The sequence below is a fragment of the Bombina bombina genome, chromosome 6, assembly GCF_027579735.1.
Source record: "Bombina bombina isolate aBomBom1 chromosome 6, aBomBom1.pri, whole genome shotgun sequence".
Classification (NCBI taxonomy): Eukaryota; Metazoa; Chordata; class Amphibia; order Anura; family Bombinatoridae; genus Bombina; species Bombina bombina.
This window is the reverse complement of record NC_069504.1, coordinates 1,152,643,027-1,152,666,423: the sequence shown is the minus strand read 5'-3', so window position 1 is coordinate 1,152,666,423 and position 23,397 is coordinate 1,152,643,027. Positions and strand designations below refer to the sequence as shown.

At 44.4% G+C, this 23,397-nt stretch overlaps 1 protein-coding gene across 1 annotated transcript in view; it reads left to right on the top strand.

Annotated features, from left to right (window-relative positions):
- The window catches only part of LOC128664933 (phosphatidylinositol 3-kinase C2 domain-containing subunit gamma), a 491,959-nt gene that overhangs the window by 404,468 nt on the left and 64,094 nt on the right, over positions 1 to 23,397 (top strand). The window contains exon 9 of the mRNA XM_053719726.1: positions 11,347 to 11,454. Coding sequence (XP_053575701.1) covers positions 11,347 to 11,454 — 108 coding nt within the window. The remainder of the gene's footprint in view (positions 1 to 11,346; positions 11,455 to 23,397) is intronic.

The following is a 23,397-nucleotide window of genomic DNA, read 5'->3' as shown; positions in this document are numbered from 1 at the left end:
AGTATATCCTTGTCCGCTTCCGCCATCAACTGCTGTACCAATTCCATGGAGGGGTTCGGCCCGTATAATGAGAGCCTTTCCCGAACAATCCTGGTTTTTTCGTCACTAATCGTGGTCGGTGTTTCCGCCATTGTGAAGCTCTGATCCAGTTCGGTCAATTCTGCGATCAGCTCTCTCCTCGGCCGGTTGCTGGCGTACCCCCCTCTGCTTTCAAGTAAATCCTTTAGGGTTGTACGCTTCAATTTTTCGTAAGCGCTCTCCATCCGTTCTGTACCTCTCCTAGGAAATCCAGGAAAATCCCGCCGCTGCCGCCAAATGTTACGGTTACCCTTAGTCTCGCTGAGAGATGGACCGCTTAGTAGCCTGGATTCCTATTGCTGAAGAGGGGAGAAACTGCTTTCCATAGTATTCTATATGAGTCTCGCAAATGTAGAATAATCCCCCTTAGCTGTAGTACAGCTAGGATACCCTTCTGCCCACAAAAACGAGTCAACGCTGCGATTGAGGGACAACCAAGAACTGAGGACTGGGATGCCCAGCCTGCTTTTTATTTAGGTTACATGCACACAGGGCACTCCCAGGGGGGGAAGCATAAAATCCCCCATCACACATTTAGACAAAGCCCTTGGACAGGCCACAGCAGATAACAAGTACACACAAGAAAACAATTGAGTCCTTCTTATCACCTAGCAGTGAATGCTTATCACAAACTTAATTACAGTACACAATATGCTAGGAAACCTGCCTCAGAAAATAGTTTTCTCAAAACTGAACAGAGTTAACCCTTTATGAAATGATACTTGTTACAGTTTTCTTGGAGCCCTTCTTAGGCGCTGGCTTGGCTGGTTCAGGCATTGCTGCTGGGAAATAAGTTTCTTCACAACAAAATAACTAATGCTTCTGTAACAAGAGGGATAGACATGGAGAGAGGGATAGACAGGGAGAGAGGGATAGACAGGGAGAGAGGGATAGACAGGGAGAGATGGATAGACAGAGAGAGGGATAGACAGGGAGAGGGATAGACAGGGAGAGGGATAGACAGAGAGAGAGGGATAGACAGAGAGAGGGATAGACAGGGAGAGGATAGACAGAGAGAGAGGGATAGACAGGGAGAGGGATAGACAGAGAGAGAGGGATAGACAGGGAGAGAGGGATAGACAGGGAGAGAAGGATAGACAGGGAGAGGGATAGACAGGGAGAGAGGGATAGACAGGGAGAGAGGGATAGACAGGGAGAGACAGATAGACAGGGAGAGGGATAGACAGGGAGAGAGGGATAGACAGAGAGAGGGATAGACAGAGAGAGGGATAGACAGGGAGAGAGGGATAGATAAGAGAGGGTAGACAGGGAGAGAGGGATAGCAGAGAGAGAGGGATAGACGGAGAGAGGGATAGACAGAGAGAAAGGGATAGACAGCGAGAGAGGGATAGACAGGGAGAGAGGGATAGACAGAGAGAGGGATAGACAGAGAGAGTTTGATAGACAGGAGAGAGGATAGACAGGAAGAGAGGGATAGACAGGAGAGAGAGGGATAGACAGGGAAGAGAGGGATAACAGGGAGAGGGATAGACAGGGAGAGTGGATAGACAGAGAGAGAGAGGGATAGACAGGGAGAGAGGGATATTACAGGGAGAGAGGGATAGACAGGGAGAGAGAGGGATAGACAGGGAGAGAGGGATAGACAGGGAGAGAGAGGGATAGACATGGAGAGAGGGATAGACAGGGAGAGAGGGATAGACAGGGAGAGAGGGATAGACAGGGAGAGAGGGATAGACAGGGAGAGGGATAGACAGGGAGAGAGGGATAGACAGGGAGAGAGGGATAGACAGGGAGAGAGGGATAGACAGGGAGAGAGGGATAGACAGGGAGAGGGATAGACAGAGAGAGAGGGATAGACAGGGAGAGAGGGATAGACAGGGAGAGAGGGATAGACAGAGAGAGAGGGAAAGAAGGCAGGGAGAGAGGGGATAGACAAGGGAGAGGGATAGACAGAGAGAGAGGGATAGACAGGGAGAGAGGGATAGACAGAGAGAGAGGGATAGACAGAGAGAGAGGGATAGACAAGGAGAGGGATAGACAGAGAGAGGGATAGACAGGGAGAGGGATAGACAGGGAGAGAGGGATAGACAGTGAGAGAGGGATAGACATGGAGAGAAGGATAGACAGGGAGAGGGATAGACAGGGAGAGAGGGATAGACAGGGAGAGGGATAGACAGGGAGAGGGATAGACAGAGAGAGAGGGATAGACAGGGAGAGAGGGATAGACAGGGAGAGGGATAGACAGAGAGAGGGATAGACAGGGAGAGAGGGATAGACAGGAAGAGAGGGATAGACTGAGAGAGAGGATAGACAGGAGAGGGGACAGACAGGAGAGGGATAGACAGGAGAGAGGGATAGACAGGGAGAGAAGGATAGACAGAGATAGAGGGATAGACAGGAGAGAGGATAGACAGGAGAGAAGGATAGACAGAGATAGAGGGATAGACAGGGAGAGAGGGATAGACAGGGAGAGGGATAGACAGGGAGAGAGGGATAGACAGGGAGAGAGGGATAGACAGGGAGAGAGGGATAGACAGAGAGAGAGGGATAGACAGGGAGAGAAGGATAGACAGGGAGAGAGGGATAGACATGGGAGAGAGGGATAGACGAGAGAGGGATAGACAGGGGAGAGGGATAGACAGGGAGAGAGGGATAGACAGGGAGAGAGGGATAGACAGAGAGAGAGGGATAGACAGGGAGAGGGATAGACAGAGAGAGAGGGATAGACAGGGAGAGAGGGATAGACAGAGAGAGGGATAGACAGGGAGAGAGGGATAGACAGGGAGAGAGGGATAGACAGGGAGAGGGATAGACAGGGAGGTGGGATAGACAGAGAGAGGGATAGACAGGGAGGAGGGGATAGACAGGGGGAGATGAGGGGATAGACAGGAGAGGGGATAGACAGGAGAGGGATAGACAGGGAGAGATGGATAGACAGAGAGAGAGGGATAGACAGTGAGAGAGGGATAGACAGGGAGAGAGGGATAGACAGGGAGAGAGGGATAGACAGAGAGAGGGATAGACAGGGAGAGAGGGATAGACAGGGAGAGAGAGGGATAGACAGGAGAGAGGGATAGACAGGAGGGAGGGATAGACAGGGAGAGAGGGATAGACAGGGAGAGGGATAGACAGGGAGAGAGGGATAGACAGAGAGAGGGATAGACAGGGAGAGGGATAGATGGAGAGAGAGGGATAGACAGGGAGAGAGAGGGATAGACAGGGAGAGAGGGATAGACAGGGAGAGAGGGATAGACAGGGAGAGAGGGATAGACTGGGAGAGAGGGATAGACAGGGAGAGGGATAGACAGGGAGAGAGGGATAGACAGGGAGAGAGAGGGATAGACAGAAAGGAGAGGGATAGACAGGGATGAGAGGGTTAGACAGGGAGAGAGGATAGGACTAGGAGAGAGTGATAGACAGGGAGGAGACAGGGAAGAGAGGATAGGTCAGGGAGAGAGGGATAGACAAGAGAGAGGGATAGACAGGGAAGAGGATAGACAGGGAGAGAGGGATAGACAGGGAGAGAGGGATAGACATGGAGAGAGGAGATAGACAGGGAGAGGGATCATAGACAGAGAGACGGATAGACCGAGGAGAGAGGGATAGACAAGGATGAAGAGGGATAGACAGGGAGAGAGGGATAGACTCAGGGAGAGAGGGATAGACAGGTGAGAGGTGATTAGACAGGAGAGAGAGGGATAGACAGGGAGAGAGGGATAGTCAGGAGGAGGGATAGACCGGGAGAGGAAGAGGGGCATAGACAGGGAGAGAGGTGATAGACAGGGGAGAGAGGGAGTAGTACAGGGAGGAGGGATAGACAGGAGGAGAGAGGGCATAGACAGGCGAGAGGGTATAGACAGGGAGAGGATAGACAGAGAGAGAGGGATAGACTGGGAGAGAGGGATAGACAAGAGAGAGAGGGATAAGACAAGGAGAGAGAGGGATAGACAGGGAGAGGGATAGACCATGAGAGAGGGACTAGACCGGAGAGAGTGGGGGGGGGACAGGGAGAGGAGGATAGACAGGGAGAGGATAGACAGGGAGAAGGGATAGGACAGGGAGAGAGGGATAGACAGAGTAGAGAGGGATAGACAGGAGAGAGATGACAGAGAGGATAGACAGAGAGAGAGGGATAGACAGGGAAGAGGGATAGACAGGGAGAGAGGGATAGACAGGGAGAGAGGGATAGACAGGGAGAGAGGGATAGACATGGAGAGAGGGATAGACAGGGAGAGAGGGATAGACAGGGAGAGAGGGATAGACAGGGAGAGATGGATAGACAGAGAGAGGGATAGACAGGGAGAGGGATAGACAGGGAGAGGGATAGACAGAGAGAGAGGGATAGACAGAGAGAGTGGTAGACAGGGAGAGGGATAGACAGAGAGAGGGATAGACAGGGAGAGGGATAGACAGAGAGAGAGGGATAGACAGGGAGAGGGATAGAAAGGGAGAGAAGGATAGACAGGGAGAGAAGGATAGACAGGGAGAGGGATAGACAGGGAGAGAGGGATAGACAGGGAGAGAGGGATAGACAGGGAGAGACAGATAGACAGGGAGAGGGATAGACAGGGAGAGAGGGATAGACAGAGAGAGGGATAGACAGGAAGAGAGGGATAGACAGGGAGAGAGGGATAGATAGAGAGAGGGATAGACAGGGAGAGAGGGATAGGCAGAGAGAGAGGGATAGACAGGGAGAGAGGGATAGACAGAGAGAAAGGGATAGACAGCGAGAGAGGGATAGACAGGGAGAGAGGGATAGACAGGGAGAGAGGGATAGACAGAGAGAGTTTGATAGACAGGGAGAGAGGGATAGACAGAGAGAGAGGGATAGACAGAGAGAGAGGGATAGACAGAGAGATAAGGATAGACAGGGAGAGAGGGATAGACAGAGAGAGGGATAGACAGAGAGAGAGAGGGATAGACAGGGAGAGAGGGATAGACAGGGAGAGAGAGGGATAGACAGGGAGAGAGAGATAGACAGGGAGAGAGTGATAGACAGTGAGAGATAGATGTATATAGAGAGAGATAGACAGAGAGAGGAATAGACAGGGAAAGAGGGATAGACAGGGAGAGAGGGATAGACAGGGAGAGAGGGATAGACAGGGAGAGAGGGATAGACAGGGAGAGGGATAGACAGAGAGAGAGGGATAGACAGAGAGAGGGATAGACAGGGAGAGGGATAGACAGAGAGAGAGGCATAGACAGGGAGAGAGGGATAGACAGGGAGAGGGATAGACAGGGAGAGGGATAGACAGAGAGAGAGGCATAGACAGAGAGAGGGATAGACAGGGAGAGGGATAGACAGAGAGAGGGATAGACAGGGAGAGAGGGATAGACAGAGAGAGAGGGATAGACAGAGAGAGAGGGATAGACAGGGAGAGGGATAGACAGAGAGAGGGATAGACAGGGAGGGAGGGATAGACAGGGAGAGAGGGATAGACAGGGAGAGGGATAGACAGGGAGAGAAGGATAGACAGGGAGAGAGGGATAGACAGGGAGAGAGGGATAGACAGGGAGAGAGATAGACAGGGAGAGGGATAGACAGAGAGAGAGGGATAGACAGGGAGAGAGGGATAGACAGGGAGAGGGATAGACAGGGAGAGAGGGATAGACAGGGAGAGAGGGATAGACAGGAAGAGAGGGATAGACTGAGAGAGAGGGATAGACAGGGAGAGAGGGATAGACAGGGAGAGGGATAGACAGGGAGAGAGGGATAGACAGGGAGAGAAGGATAGACAGAGATAGAGGGATAGACAGGGAGAGAGGGATAGACAGGGAGAGAAGGATAGACAGAGATAGAGGGATAGACAGGGAGAGAGGGATAGACAGGGAGAGGGATAGACAGGGAGAGAGGGATAGACAGGGAGAGAGGGATAGACAGGGAGAGGGATAGACAGAGAGAGAGGGATAGACAGGGATAGAGGGATAGACAGGGAGAGAGGGATAGACAGGGAGAGAGGGATAGACAGGGAGAGAGGGATAGACAGGGAGAGGGATAGAAAGGTAGAGAGGGATAGACAGGGAGAGATGGATAGACAGGAAGAGAGGGATAGACAGGGAGAGAGGGATAGACAGGGAGAGAGGGATAGACAGAGAGAGGGATAGACAGGGAGAGAGGGATAGACAGGGAGAGAGGGGATAGACAGGGAGAGGGATAGACAGAGAGAGAGGGATAGACAGGGAGAGAGGGATAGTCAGGGAGAGAGGGATAGACAGGGAGAGAGGGATAGACAGAGAGAGGGATAGACAGAGAGAGGGATAGACAGGGAGAGAGGGATAGACAGAGAGAGGGATAGACAGGGAGAGGGATAGACAGAGAGAGAGGGATAGACAGAGAGAGGGATAGACAGGGAGAGAGGGATAGACAGAGAGCGATAGACAGAGAGAGGGATAGACAGGGAGAGAGGGATAGACAGGGAGAGAGGGATAGACAGGGAGAGACAGATAGACAGGGAGATGGATAGACAGGGAGAGAGGGACAGACAGGGAGAGGGATAGACAGGGAGAGAGGGATAGACAGGGAGAGAGGGATAGACAGGGAGAGGGATAGACAGAGAGAGAGGGATAGACAGGGAGAGAGGGATAGACAGGGAGAGAGGGATAGACAGGGAGAGAGGGATAGACGGAGAGAGAGGGATAGACAGGGAGAGAGGGATAGACAGGGAGAGGGATAGACAGGGAGAGAGGGATAGACAGGGAGAGGGATAGACAGAGAGAGAGGGATAGACAGGGAGAGAGGGATAGACAGGGAGAGAGGGATAGACAGGGAGAGAGGGATAGACAGGGAGAGGGATAGAAAGGGAGAGAGGGATAGACAGGGAGAGTTGGATAGACAGGAAGAGAGGGATAGACAAGGAGAGAGGGATAGACAGAGAGAGGGATAGACAGAGTGAGGGATAGACAGGGAGAGAGGGATAGACAGGGAGAGAGGGATAGACAGGGAGAGGGATAGACAGAGAGAGAGGGATAGACAGGGAGAGAGGGATAGTCAGGGAGAGAGGGATAGACAGGGAGAGAGGGATAGACAGAGAGAGGGATAGACAGAGAGAGGGATAGACAGGGAGAGAGGGATAGACAGGGAGAGGTATAGACAGAGAGAGAGGGATAGACAGGGAGAGAGGGATAGACAGGGAGAGGGATAGACAGAGAGAGAGGGATAGACAGGGAGAGAGGGATAGTCAGGGAGAGAGGGATAGACAGAGAGAGAGGGATAGACAGAGAGAGGGATAGACAGGGAGAGAGGGATAGACAGAGAGCGATAGACAGAGAGAAGGATAGACAGGGAGAGAGGGATAGACAGGGAGAGAGGGATAGACAGGGAGAGACAGATAGACAGGGAGAGGGATAGACAGGGAGAGAGGGACAGACAGGGAGAGGGATAGACAGGGAGAGAGGGATAGACAGGGAGAGGGATAGACAGAGAGAGAGGGATAGACAGGGAGAGAGGGATAGACAGGGAGAGAGGGATAGACAGGGAGAGAGGGATAGACAGGGAGAGGGATAGACAGGGAGAGGGATAGACAGGGAGAGAGGGATAGACAGGAAGAGAGGGATAGACAGGGAGAGAGGGATAGACAGGGAGAGAGGGATAGACAGAGAGAGGGATAGACAGGGAGAAAGGGACAGAGAGAGAGGGATAGTCAGGGAGAGAGGGATAGACAGGGAGAGAGGGATAGACAGAGAGAGGGATAGACAGAGAGAGGGATAGACAGGGAGAGAGGGATAGACAGAGAGAGGGATAGACAGGGAGAGAGGGATAGACAGGGAGAGGGATAGACAGAGAGAGGGATAGACAGGGTAGAGGGGGGATAGACAGGGAGGAGGGATAGACAGGGGAGAGAGGGATAGACAGGGACGAGGGATAGACTGGGAGAGAGGGATAGACCAGGGAGAGAGGGATAGACAGGGAGAGAGGGATAGACAGGGAGAGAGGATAGACAGGAGAGAGGGATAGACAGCGAGAGAGGGATAGAGCACAGGGAGAGAGGGATAGAGCAGAGAGAGGATAGACAGGGAGAGGGATAGACACGGGATGAGGGATAGACAGGGAGAGAGGGATAGACAGGAAGAGAGGATAGACGAGGAGAGAGGGATAGACGAGGGAGGAGAGGGATAGACAGGAGAAGGGATAGCACGAGAGAGGGATAGACAGGGAAGAGGGATAGACAGGGAGAGAGGGATAGACAGAGAGAGGATAGACAGAGAAGAGGGGATAGACAGGGAGAGAGGGATAGCCAGAGAGAGGGATAGACAGGGAGAGAGGGATAGACAGGGAGAGCGGGATAGACAGGGAGAGAGGGATAGACAGAGAGAAGAGGGATAGACAGGAGAGGGGATAGACAGGAGAGAGAGGGGACAGACAGGGAGAGAGGATAGACAGGGGAGGATAGGACAGGGAGCAGACCATGAGAGGGATAGACAGGAGAGAGGGATAGACAGGGAGAGAGGGATAGACAGAGAGAGAGGGATAGACAGAGAGAGAGGGATAGACAGGGAGAGAGGGATAGACAGGGAGAGAGGGATAGACAGGGAGAGAGGGATAGACAGAGAGAGGGATAGACAGAGAGAGAGGGATAGACAGGGAGAGAGGGATAGACAGAGAGAGAGAGAGGGATAGACAGGGAGAGAGGGATAGACAGGGAGAGAGGGATAGACAGAGAGAGAGGGATAGACAGGGAGAGAGGGATAGATAGAGAGAGGGATAGACAGAGAGAGAGGGATAGACAGGGAGAGAGGGATAGACAGGGAGAGAGGGATAGATAGAGAGAGGGATAGACAGGGAGAGAGGGATAGACAGGGAGAGAGGGATAGACAGGTAGAGAGGGATAGACAGGGAGAGAGGGATAGACAGAGAGAGAGGGATAGACAGAGAGAGAGGGATAGACAGGGAGAGAGGGATAGACAGAGAGAAAGAGAGGGATAGACAGGGAGAGAGGGATAGACAGGGAGAGAGGGATAGACAGAGAGATGGATAGACAGGGAGAGAGGGATAGATAGAGAGAGGGATAGATAGAGAGAGGGATAGACAGAGAGAGAGGGATAGACAGGGAGAGAGGGATAGATAGAGAGAGGGATAGACAGGGAGAGAGGGATAGACAGGGAGAGATAGACAGAGAGAGGGATAGACAGGGAGAGAGGGATAGACAGGGTGAGACAGATAGACAGGGAGAGGGATAGACAGGGAGAGAGGGATAGACAGAGAGAGGGATAGACAGGGAGAGAGGGATAGATAGAGAGAGGGATAGACAGGGAGAGAGGGATAGGCAGAGAGAGAGGGATAGACAGGGAGAGAGGGATAGACAGGGAGAGAGGGATAGACAGGGAGAGAGGGATAGACAGAGAGAGGGATAGACAGAGAGAGAGGGATAGACAGGGAGAGAGGGATAGACAGGGAGAGAGGGATAGACAGGGAGAGAGGGATAGACAGGGAGAGAGGGATAGACAGAGAGAGAGGGATAGACAGGGAGAGAGGGATAGATAGAGAGAGGGATAGACAGAGAGAGAGGGATAGACAGGGAGAGAGGGATAGATAGAGAGAGGGATAGACAGGGAGAGAGGGATAGACAGGGAGAGAGGGATAGACAGGTAGAGAGGGATAGACAGGGAGAGAGGGATAGACAGAGAGAGGGATAGACAGAGAGAGAGGGATAGACAGGGAGAGAGGGATAGACAGAGAGAAAGAGAGGGATAGACAGGGAGAGAGGGATAGACAGGGAGAGAGGGATAGACAGGGAGAGAGGGATAGACAGGGAGAGAGGGATAGACAGAGAGAGATGGATAGACAGGGAGAGAGGGATAGATAGAGAGAGGGATAGATAGAGAGAGGGATAGACAGAGAGAGAGGGAGAGACAGGGAGAGAGGGATAGATAGAGAGAGGGATAGACAGGGAGAGAGGGATAGACAGGGAGAGATAGACAGATATCAACCTTTGTAAATTGTAAATATGTTCAAAATAAAAATGTAACAAAATGCAGATGATAAAGAACTGTAATGCATACAAGTTGTCTGCCCCTTGTGGGTGGTAATAATGGTCTTGTGTACCAATAGTTTACCGAAAGATGAAAATAACAGCGTAATAAAATTGTACAATAAATAACCAGCTATATAAAACTGGTATCGGTGTATTTCCTGTATCCTGGAGATGGTCTATGCCAGACCTGATATTATGCTCCTGTTTGTGCGACATCTAAATAAAATTAGACACAAAGTGCCATCAATAAGACACATGACGCAGGTAGGACTTATTACAGGCTGGGAACAATGACATGATTTTATCCCTGTATTAATGTGAGCTGTATATGACATTGCATCATTGCCAGTCACATAGTAGTTATATATTCTGCAGAATGCCCTTGTATGAGCAATTGGGAATAAAAGTGAAGTTGCTAGGGAAAAAAATCTTTGTGCTAAAGTATAAAGGAAAAGCTCTGGGCACAGTGTGAGGTCCCCAGCCTGCTATTCCGTGTGATGAAGGATTCTGTGTAGTTTTTTTGTTTTATCTGTTTTCAATCAAAGGGCCGGCTGCAGTGCTAGCTGCCTGTGTAGTCTGAAGATGAAGCCGCATAGTAACCTGCAGGTATCAGACTAATAAGAAATATCAGCTTACAAATGACTTTATGCAAACCACACAATATGTGATTGTCATGTTTGTTCTTATAAATAAAACTTTTGCAAAGAGAATTAGCACATCACAAGGGAGGGGGTATAGTCTATGGTCTATGAATAAGAAGGTGTAATCAGGGCCTAGCCCTGGAAAATAAAGGGGACCAGCCCTATGTTCTGTTGACTAAGTATAAAGTGCACACCCCATTTTTCTCAAAAGGATATTATTGGGATACCCCTACCCCATATTTGTTTTCAGAATTATACAATATTAATTTGTATGGTTGTTGTTATAGAGGCTCCCTACAGCCCAATCGAATCCATTAATCATGCTTTTAAATTGTAGCTTTCCAGACCCAGCTGCTGCAGCTCACTGGGAAATCTCCTTGTATCCTGCTAGGCCAATGCGGCCTTGGGACAATAAGTGGTCAGCCATATTTGGCATTACTAGGGGCAGCTGAGATTGTGGCTAAGAACCCAGCTCTACCTGTACACTGCACTTTGTGTTGTATGGAAATGTTCTGCAAAATACATGTTGCCCAGTGAAGTCACAGCCATGTTTATTGTGTAATGTGAAATGTGTGCTTTATGTTACACAGGTCAGATGTGTTGGAAAATAATCTGTCTGAACTTCCGCCTGTTATAGGCTCCTTTTAGCAACATCACAACCACCTCAATACTAACACAGTGATTTAATCTGACAGGAGACACTTCAGTCCAACCTCAACAAGCTGCAGGACTTATTCTTAGAGGTCCACGTCTGTCGTCTTCCGCAAGATCCGAGCATTGTTGTGAAAGGCATCAATAAAAGTGTAAGTCGTGGCCCAAAACAGCTCAAACGCAGTAAATATGTATATCTATCTATCTATGTATATCTCTATATATTAAAGAGCCAATCTAGGCCAAAAAAGACTTTCATGATTGAGATAGAGTATGTAATTTTAAACAATTTTCCAATTTACTTTTATCGCCAATTTTGCTTTGTTCTCTTTGTATTCTTAGTTGAAAGCTTAACCTAGGAGGTTCATATGCTAATTTCTTAGACCTTAAAGGCCACCTCTTTTCAGAATGCATTTTAACAGTTTTTCACCACTAGAGGGCGTTAGTTCATGCATTTCATATAGATAACACTGTGCTTGTGCACGTGAAGTTATCTGGGAGCAGGCACTGATTGGCTAAACTGCAAGTCTGTCAAAAGAACTGAAATAAAGGGGCAGTTTGCAGAGGCTTAGATACAAGATAATCACAGAGGTTAAAAGTATATTAATATAACTGTGTTGGTTATGCAAAACTGGGGAATGGGTAATAAAGGGATTATCTATCTTTTAAAACAATAAAAATTCTGGTGTAGACTGTCCCTTTAATCTATGGCTGCGGTTAAATTTTGCTGATGATCGGCCATTAGTACAGGCATACCTCATTATATTGCGCTTCACAGATATTGCTCTTTTTACAAATTGAAGGTTTATGGAAACCCTGTGTTGAGCAAACCTATTGGCACCATTTTTTAACATATAAACACATAAATACACATAAATACACACCTATATATATATACACACCTATATATATACACACCTATATATATACACACCTATATATACACAGCTATATATACACACATATATATACACACCTATATATACACACATATATATACATAGTAACATAGTAACATAGTAGATAAGGTTGAAAAAAGACTGAAGTCCATCGAGTTCAACCTATACAAATCTAAAATACTTACAAAAAGCTCCAATTAAGCTTAAATAACCCCATTAAAATGTGACCCATTTAATACTAGCAATCATATCCATGAATTTTGTTTATATACAGAAATTTATCCAGACTATTTTTAAATGTATCTATGGTATTGGCATTCACTACCTCCTTTGGTAATGAGTTCCACAATTTTATTGCTCTTACAGTGAAAAAACGTTTCCGTTGCAGGAGATTAAATCTCCTTTCCTCCAACCTTAAATTATGACCTCTTGTCAGAACCAATTTTCTTGGAATAAAAAGAGCTTCTGCCATCTCTGTATATGGGCCTTGAATATATTTATATAAAGTAATCATGTCACCTCTCAAGCGCCTTTTTTCTAAAGAGAACAGACCCAGTTTGGCTAGCCTCTCCTCATAGGTTAATTTCTCCAATCCCCTTATTAGCTTTGTGGCCCTTCTCTGAACTTTTTCTAGTTCTGCAATATCTTTTTTAGCAATCGGTCCCCAGAACTGCACTCCAAACTCAAGGTGAGGTCTTACCAGGGCTTTATATAATGACAGAATTATGCTTTCCTCCCTTGAATCAATGCCTCTTTTAATACATGCTAGTATCTTATTAGCCTTTGAAGCCGCTGCCCTGCATTGTGCACTCATTTTTAGCTTGTTATCTATTACTACTCCCAAATCCCTTTCCTCCTGTGTTTGGCTAAGTCTTGTCCCATTTAAAAAATACATAGCCTGCTTATTTTTACTTCCAAAATGTAGAACCTTACATTTTTCCGTATTAAATCTCATTTTCCATTCACTTGCCCATAGTTCTAATTTTCGCAAATCCCTTTGCAAAGAGAGTTCATCCTGCTCTGACCTAATGACCTTACTTAACTTAGTATCATCTGCAAAAATAGAGATGTCGCTATTTAATCCTTGCTCCAAGTCATTTATAAAAATATTAAAAAGAACAGGGCCCAGTACTGATCCCTGGGGGACGCCACTGATTACCTTTGTCCAATCTGAGTATGATCCATTTACTGCTACTCGTTGCTCCCTATCTTTTATCCAGTTATTTATCCATGAGCTAACATTTTCAGCTATTCCCAGTCCCTTAATTTTGTGCATTAATCTCTCATATGGCACTGTATCGAATGCCTTTGCAAAATCTAAGTATATCACATCAACTGATTCCCCTTTATCTATATTTTTACTTCCTCGTAGAATCTAATTAGATTAGTTTGACATGATCTATTTCTCCTAAAGCCATGCTGATTAGAACTCATAATCTTGTTTACACGAATATGCTCATCAATATAATCCCTTATAATCCCTTCAAATATCTTCCCCACTATTGATGTCAGACTAACTGGTCTATAGTTTCCTGGATCATCCCTGCTTCCCTTTTTGAAGAGTGGCACCACATCAGCCTTACGCCAATCCTGGGGTACCATGCCTGAGGATAATGAGTCTTGAAAAATTAAGAGTAAAGGTTTGTCTATAACAGTGCTAAGTTCACTTAACACCCTTGGGTGTATTCCATCTGGGCCTGGAGTTTTATTTACCTTAATATTTTTTAGTTTTTTCCTGATATCCTCTAAACAAAACCCAGTTAGTGGTATGGACTGGCATGTTCTATTCTGTTCCAAAGTATCATTCAATGGTTCCTCTCTTGTGTATACTGAAGAAAAAAACTGGTTTAGTACCTCAGCCTTTTCCCTGTCATTATTTATCATGCTACCCTCCACACATTTTAATGTACCTATATTATCCTTCTTAGATTTTTTGCTATTTATGTACTTAAAGAACCTTTTAGGGTTAGACTTAGAATCCTTGGCAATTAATTTTTCATTTTCAATTTTGGCTAATTTGATTGCTTTTTTGCATGCTTTGTTACATTCCTTATAAATATTGTATGCTGAGTCTGTACTATTTTCTTTTAATAATTTAAATGCCCTACGTTTTTTCCTAATTTCTTTTAACACATTTTTATTTAGCCATAACGGCTTTTTTTTTTTATTTTTATTTTTATAACCATATGGTATGTATTGATATGTATATTTATTTAACAAATTTTTAAATATTATCCATTTATCCTCTGTATTTTTATTAGAAAATACATTGTCCCAATTTACATTATTTAATGATTTCCTTAAATCGTTGAATTTTGCTTTCTTGAAATTAAAAGTCTTAGTTAAGCCTTTAAAACACTGCATATGAAAAGAGATTTCAAATGTGACCATGTTATGATCACTGTTACCCAAATGTTCTTTAACTTCTATGTTTGATATTATATCTGTATTGTTTGATAGCACTAAATCCAATATAGCTTTACTCCTAGTTGGCTCCTCTATTAATTGTGACAAGAAGTTATCCCTGAGAACATTTAAAAATCTATCCCCCTTAGCTGAATTACTAGTTTCATTGGCCCAGTTTATATCAGGGTAGTTAAAATCTCCCATAATTACAGCACTGTTATTAGCAGCCTTACCTATTTGGATAAGTAGTTGAGTTTCCTCCGGGTCACTAATGTTGGGAGGCTTGTAGCATGTTCCTAGTAATATTTTTTTAGGATTTTTCCCCCCACTCTTTATTTCAACCCACAGGGTCTCTACATTGTCACTTGTATCATAAATATCTTCCCTTATTGTAGGTTTAAGGTCAGGTTTAATATACATGCAGATTCCTCCACCCCTTTTATTATTCCTGTCCCTCCTAAATAAAGTATACCCCTCTAAGTTAACTGCCCAGTCATGTGAATCATCTCACCAAGTTTCAGTTATACTGATAACATCATAGTCCTCTTCTGCAACTAAGAGCGTCAGCTCCCCCATTTTACCTGTCATGCTTCTTGCATTTGTTGTCATACATTTAATTTTCATGTGCTTTCTGCTGCTACTTGGTGTACTTTCCTCTATACTTTCTAATGTGACATTTCTTAAGTCATCCCTTCCTTGAGATATTAATGGAGTGACATATTCAGACACTGATCTCTCTGTTCTATTTTGTTCAAATTGACCCTCCCCCCCTTTGCCTAGTTTAAAAGGTTCTCTAAACATGCTACCATCCTTTCCCCCAACACACCTGCACCCATGTCATTCAGGTGCAATCCATCCTTACTGTACAATTTGTACCCTAGTGAAAAATCAGCCCAGTGTTCTAAAAAGTCAAACCCCTCATTTTTACACCATGTTTTTAGCCATGAATTAACAGACCTTAGCTCCTTCTGCCTTACTGAGTTAACACACGGCACTGGTAATATCTCAGAAAATATTACTTTGGATGTCCTTGCTTTAAGCTTGCTACCTAACTCCCTGAAGTCATTTTTTAGGACTCTCCATCTCCCGCTGATTTCTTCATTAGTACCAATATGCACCATGACTGCAGGATCAGACCCGCATCCCTCTAACAATCTATCAATACGCTCCACAATATGCCTAACACGAGCCCCTGGAAGACAGCAAACTGTTCTATGTAAAGGGTCTGGATGACAAATTACCCTATCAACCTTCCTTATAATAGAGTCTCCTACCACCAACATCTGCCTCTGGCCCTGACTTGTATGCCCCTCTTCCATGACTGAAGGACTGCCCACCATAGTATGCTCCTCTTCCACAGCTAAAGGACTGTTCACTATACTAGGCAACACGGCCCTCTCTGACACTGCCACCCCTGAACTGATATCCCCAACATCTTCACTTAATCTTGCAAATCTATTGGGGTGTACCAGCTCAGAACTGGCCTGTCTCTTCCGCTTACTTCGCCCTCTAACTGTGACCCAGCTACATCCTGGAGTCTCCTCATCTGAATCCTCCCCATTCCCACTGCTGGAACCATTAACAACCAGCTCAGTCCTATCCATTTCCCTTTCAAGTGTCTGAATTTCATGTAGTGTTGCAATTCGTTCCTCCAGATCCCCAATACGAGTTTCTAAAGAGACAATATGCTCGCACTTGCCACAAACATATAATCCCAGAAGCGGCTGCTCCAGTGATGCAAACATGTGGCAAGCTGTACACTGAATGAGATTCTCACACATTCTTAATAAAAGGTTTAACTTAAAAGTATAAAATAAATATATTTCCCCTTGGTTACCCCAAAACCTTGTTTGCCTAACTACCTTGGTTAGCTAACAATTATACTTAAACAGACAATGTTACTTTAACAGAGAATCAATACAGCAAGCCTAAAACACCTATATATACACACCTATATATATACACACCTATATACACACACCTATATATACACCTATATACACACCTATATACACACACCTATATATATATATACACACCTATATATACACACCTATATATATACACACCTATATACACACACCTATATATACACACCTATATATACACACCTATATATACACACCTATATACACACACCTATATATACACACCTATATATACACACCTATATATATACACACCTATATACACACACCTATATATACACACCTATATATACACACCTATATACACACACCTATATATACACACCTATATATACACACCTATATATATATATATATACACACACCTATATACACACACCTATATATACACACCTATATATACACACCTTTATATACACACCTATATATACACACCTATATATACATACCTATATATACACACCTATATACACACACCTATATATACACACCTATATATACACACCTATATATACACACCTATATATACACACCTATATATACACACCTATATACACACACCTATATATACACACCTATATATACACACCTATATATACACACCTATATATACACACCACCAGCAAACAGATTATGACTCACTGAAGGCTCAGATGATGGTTAGAATGTTTTAGCAATAAAGTATTTTTAATCAAGATATGTACATTGTTTTTTAGGCATAATGCTATCTTACACTTACACTTAATAGACTACAGTATAGTGTAAATATAACTTGTATATGTTGTCATGGTATTGGTGAGTGGTATTTAATTTTTATATATATATATATATATATATATATATATATATATATATATATATATATATATATATATATATATGTAATATTTCAGTGTTATATAAAAATGTCTTGATAACTGTAAATGATACAGTTCTCTCTATCAATGACTGAGTTGGGTAACCCAGACCCCCCGTTTGCTGAAAGCTCAGATACCCAGCACAAGTATAGCCTGTCACATAACACATAAAGTATGTTTACTCAGACCTCCTGATGTTCAGTCGTACACTAACCAGGACTTCTAAAGAGCAAATGTGGTGTATTTGTTCCAGAGAGCAAACAGATGTCCCAAACTGTAAGTGATAATGTGACACCTCAAAAACCTTTGATTACGGTCTCAGAAAAGAGGTAATTTCAATAAAGTTTTTGTTGTATGTTTTTCCCAGATTAAAATCTTTAAATTAATTTGTCCTTAGAAACCTATTACCTAGATCAGTGGTTCTTAAACCAGTCCTCAGGACCCCACAACCTGTCCAGGATTTAGGGATTACCCAGTTGTGTCTAAGTTGTGTTTTTTTTAAAACTCCTTAGACACACCTGGGTAATACCAAAATCCTGGACTGGTTGTGGGGTCCTGAGGACTGGTTTAAGAACCACTGACCTTGATCACAGGAACCCCTGTGGGTCGCAGCCTAGAAGTCTACAAGTGATCACTTATTTTGAAGCACAAGCTTCTAGGAAAGGTAAACATTTACAGTTAAGTGTTAATTACTCCATACTAAGCTAAATATACAAAACCCTCTTCTGAGTTAAAGGTGTCTAAGGAAGAAATATCTTAACCTGTGTAATTTGAAAGCATAAGAGTCTGAAGATTTAAAGTTCAACCAATTGTCTATCGTTTTCATATGAGTTAATATAATAATTACTGATATATATATATATATATATATATATATATATATATATATATATATATATATACAAGGGTTGATACAGCGCCTATATATCCAATAAAATATGGGTTATGTACAGGGATATAAATGAAAGAAAAAAATAAAATAAAGAGATAAAAAGTATATAAAATGTGAAACAATGTTCATATGAGTCTTTAGAATGTATATAGTCCGTAATATATCTTCAGCTAAAGTTGATATGCAGTAATAGATGGTATATAATACCCTTACCAGATATTTCCCCAATCTAATGAGGTAAGTATGCCGCACTGGGGGTATATATAGATGGTTGAATCTTCTCCTTGTATCCAGATGTGATGCCTCTTTAGGTTTTCGTTAGCCTCCTGGAGTATGCAGGGATGTGTTTCTGGTTGTGAATAGATCCCTTACACTTCCTGTGGGTTGGTGGTTAGCCTCTTGGAGTACTTTTTCTGTCTTGGTATAAACTTTCTCCAGCGTAAGGATACCCAGGGAGAAGGATTTATTGGAAAAAAACCTTTGAAACGCGTCAGGGAAATTACTTACTCTTTTTAGATACTTATTTTAATCTGTGCTTTGTTTAATCGTTTTTAATAACATTGTCACTCCTTGTAGCTAGTTCGCTAGCATTATTCCACGAGATACTTGTACTGTACTGTATTACCTAACTTGGGAAAAAGCAACAGCTGCATAATACTTCGTTACAAAGTTTTATACTAAGATTGGGGTTCTTGTATCTTTTTTCTATCTGTGGAAGGACCCATAGGAGTCCTATATGCCATACACATACCTCATACAGTTTGAGGATGTTAAATGTGAGTGCTATGTGAATTACATTTCTGTGCCTAATTGTAAATAAACTGTATTACACTATATATTCTTTCTTGTCTCCCTGGGTATCCTTACGCTGGAGAAAGTTTATACCAAGACAGAAAAAGTACTCCAAGAGGCTAACCACCAACCCACAGGAAGTGTAAGGGATCTATTTACAACCAGAAACACACTGTGACAGACCCTTCTGTCAGGACTGAAGGAGTTAATTGTGTTTAGCTAAGAAACTAATTTCTAAAGACAGAGTTGCTGGCTCCAGCTATAATCTAATTAGTGCTAAGCATTCTATTGTTTGATCACCTCCAGAGAGAAAACGCCTAAGTGATAAGAAGGGCCAAGAGTGTCTTGTGGTTGAAGTGTTTAAGTAATATAATTCTATTGTATCATGTCAAAGGGCTTGTTCCCTCCATGTAATGTACAACAGCCTTTCAACCCCCATCTGGGGGGGGGGGGGGTCAGACCTGCATAAATACTAGGCATAGCCTTTTAATAAATGTCATTCTGTTTTAAACCTGAAAACTGGCTGGGTTGTGAATTGCTGATTCCCTATGCAGGACATTGTTCCCTGGTATTAACCCTTGGTATCCTGTTGGTACCGTAACAATTGGTGGCAAGCGACGGGATGAACCTTATCGCCCAGAAGAGCAACTACACAAGCCAGTAACCTCAGGAAGAGGGGGATTATTACAATACTGACTAAGATGGAAAGAGTACCAGGGACAGAAGGAACCAATGGGCCCAGCATATCAGACAGAACCCCTGAAGAAGCAAGCTTTGATCGGGCGGTTAAAATAAGACTGGCATATTATGGCCCCAACCCATCTGCGGAAATTATCGACCGGGTCATAGCAGCTGTGGAGGCCAACCTACTTCACCAAAGCAGCGCTGCAGCAGCCCAAGTGGAAAAGAGAAAAGTAAATTTTGCAGCTTTTAAAAACTTCCTGGAAACAGAAGGAGAGATTGATGGGTTCCTTGCGGATTTTGAGAGGCAATGTGCACTACACAAGGTACCCGCAGAGGACTGGGTCACGATATTATCCGGACAATTATCCAGCCGGGCCAGTGAGGCTTTTCGGGCCATTCCAGATGAGGAGGTTGGGGATTATAATACTGTGAAAGAGGCTCTGCTCTCCAGGTATGCGGTTACACCGGAGGCATACCGGAGGCGGTTCAGAGACACTGTTAAATTAGCTGGTGATTCCTACGTTGAGTGGGCATGTAAGGTGCACCGCACAGCAGCTCACTGGATAGCGGGGTGCCAAGCCGTATCTGGGGAAGAGGTGCTGCAGCTATTCCTGTTGGAACATTGCTTTGACAAGTTATCAGCAGGAGTTAGAGAGTGGGTTCGGGACCGTAAACCCTCCACCCTGCATGAAGCTGCTCGCCTGGCAGATGAGTATATGGATGCCCGCAAACTGGACACTGCTACCACTAAGCCCCCTGCTAGAGTGGAGTACAGACCCCCAGTCACCCCAGCAGCTGCCAGTTACCAACCCCCGGCGCACGGCTATACCACACGGCCTCCGGCCACGAACTACCCTCAGAGAGCCCGGTTCAATTCACGGGGCTACTCACAGCCTATTTGGTGCTTTGGATGTAAGCAACTAGGGCACAAAAGACCAGAGTGTCCCCTAAATGCAGCGAACCAAGCACAGTCCTGGAGAAGACCCGCCGGCGGAATCCCACGTAACTCTCAGCCTGTGGCCCGCTACGTAGAGGCGCAAGAATGCTGGAGCATCCTACATGAGGCAGACCTTGTGCAAGCTGCCCACCGGAATAACCGGCAACTGGTTAAAGTGAATGGGAAGAAGGTCAGTGGTCTACGGGATACTGGTGCTACCATGACCTTGCTTCAAAAGAACTTGGTGTCTGAGAAACAGTACACTGGAGACACTAAGGCTGTGAGGGTAGCAGGGGGCGATGTGTTCAGCCTACCTGTTGCCAGGGTACATTTGGATTGGGGAGTGGGCGCTAGACCTGTGAATGTGGGGGTCAAGAAGGACTTACCTGCTGATGTTCTTCTTGGAAATGACTTGGCTCCCCTTGTTTCTGCCTATGCTCCCATGGGTCCCGCTGATGTTAACCCTGTGACTACCCATGCTCAGATCCGTGCAGCAGAGACTGACCCCCCTGCTGCTAAGCCCCAGGACACTGAGCTCAGTAAATCTCTATCCGCTATTGATACGTGGAAGTCCCGTTACAATGCGCTGATGAAGGAGAAGAGGAGCGCAGAGGAAAAAGCACGTTTAGAACGTGAATCTCTGCTAGACAAGCTGCACCGACAGACTGCAGAAAACACCAGCTTGAGAGTGGGACATGAAACATTAAAGACAAACTTAGCGACACTTGAGGAGAAGCTGACGCTGGCTCATAGTGAGGTGCAGCAACTCAAGGGCACCCTATGTCAGTATGAAGGGATTGTGGATACCTATAAAGAGCAGGTACAGAAAACTCGTAAAGAAGCTGATGGGATTTTGAAGGACTGTTTAGCCCTAGTCTGGGCACTGAGGAAGTTGAACCCTTGTTTGTATGGACAGGAATTCTCTCTCATAACGGGAATACAGATGGATTGTCCTGGCAAACTGACATGCCTACCACCTCCTAGTCCGGTCATCCCCAGGTTGACCCGCCAAAGGGTCAAGCCGGGTCTGCCGGAGTGTTCCACAAGGGGGGAGATATGTGACAGACCCTTCTGTCAGGACTGAAGGAGTTAATTGTGTTTAGCTAAGAAACTAATTTCTAAAGACAGAGTTGCTGGCTCCAGCTATAATCTAATTAGTGCTAAGCATTCTATTGTTTGATCACCTCCAGAGAGAAAACGCCTAAGTGATAAGAAGGGCCAAGAGTGTCTTGTGGTTGAAGTGTTTAAGTAATATAATTCTATTGTATCATGTCAAAGGGCTTGTTCCCTCCATGTAATGTACAACAGCCTTTCAACCCCCATCTGGGGGGGGGGGGGGTCAGACCTGCATAAATACTAGGCATAGCCTTTTAATAAATGTCATTCTGTTTTAAACCTGAAAACTGGCTGGGTTGTGAATTGCTGATTCCCTATGCAGGACATTGTTCCCTGGTATTAACCCTTGGTATCCTGTTGGTACCGTAACACACACCCCTGCATACTCCAGGATGCTAACGAAAACCTAAAGAGGCATCACATCTGGATACAAGGAGAAGATTCAACCATCTATATATACCCCCAGTGCGGCATACTTACCTCATTAGATTGGGGTAATATCTGGTAAGGGTATTATATACCATCTATTACTGCATATCAACTTTAGCTGAAGATATATTACGGACTATATACATTCTAAAGACTCATATGAACATTGTTTCACATTTTATATACTTTTTATCTCTTTATTTTATTTTTTTCTTTCATTTATATCCCTGTACATAACCCATATTTTATTGGATATATAGGCACTGTATCAACCCTTGTATACACATTTACTCTTACTGATTGGGGTCATACATCTCAACCAGTACTTGTCCTATATAGCTGCCATTATACCCTACATAATATTGACTAGCGCCAATTATAGAGTATCACTTGTATCTACCCAGTATACTGAGTGGACACATTTTACTTGCTTCTCTCTCTCTCTCTCTCTCTCTCTCTCTCTCTCTCTCTCTCTCTCTCTCTGTCTCTCTCTCTCTCTCTCTCTCTCTCTGTCTCTCTCTCTCTCTCTCTCTCTCTCTCTCTCTATATATATATATATATATATATATATATATATAAACATACATCTATGATGTCTCTGATGCCCAAGATACTGAAGTATATATGAGACAGTATATATGAAGTGAAATTAATATATAGCCGTATATTTAAAATAAATAACATCTTTGTTTTTCAGACAATTGAGGTTCTAAATATGACTGGTATATACTGGTATATAAATGCCTATGTAATTTGTGCTGTGAATTATATCATATGTTTTTATACATTCAGATTTGGAGATGTACTAGATATGAAATGATATGATTCTATCAAAATCAAATAATAGTATGTCTAATTATCAACTGATATACAAATAAAGTCAAATATACATATATCTATATTGAATTATAACTACTAGTCCACTCATAGAAATATGACTTAAATACATCTTTTAACATATTATGAGTAGGAAATATATATCATATGTATATATATATATATATATATATATATATATTCTAAGTGTACCCATGTTTTGTTTAAAAAATACGCGCTCAGTTATATTAGATGGGCCATATACTGAACAGATAGTTACGTCAATTGCGTATCCTATATTTTCAATGGGACTTGCATAGTGCCGGTATTACGAGTCTG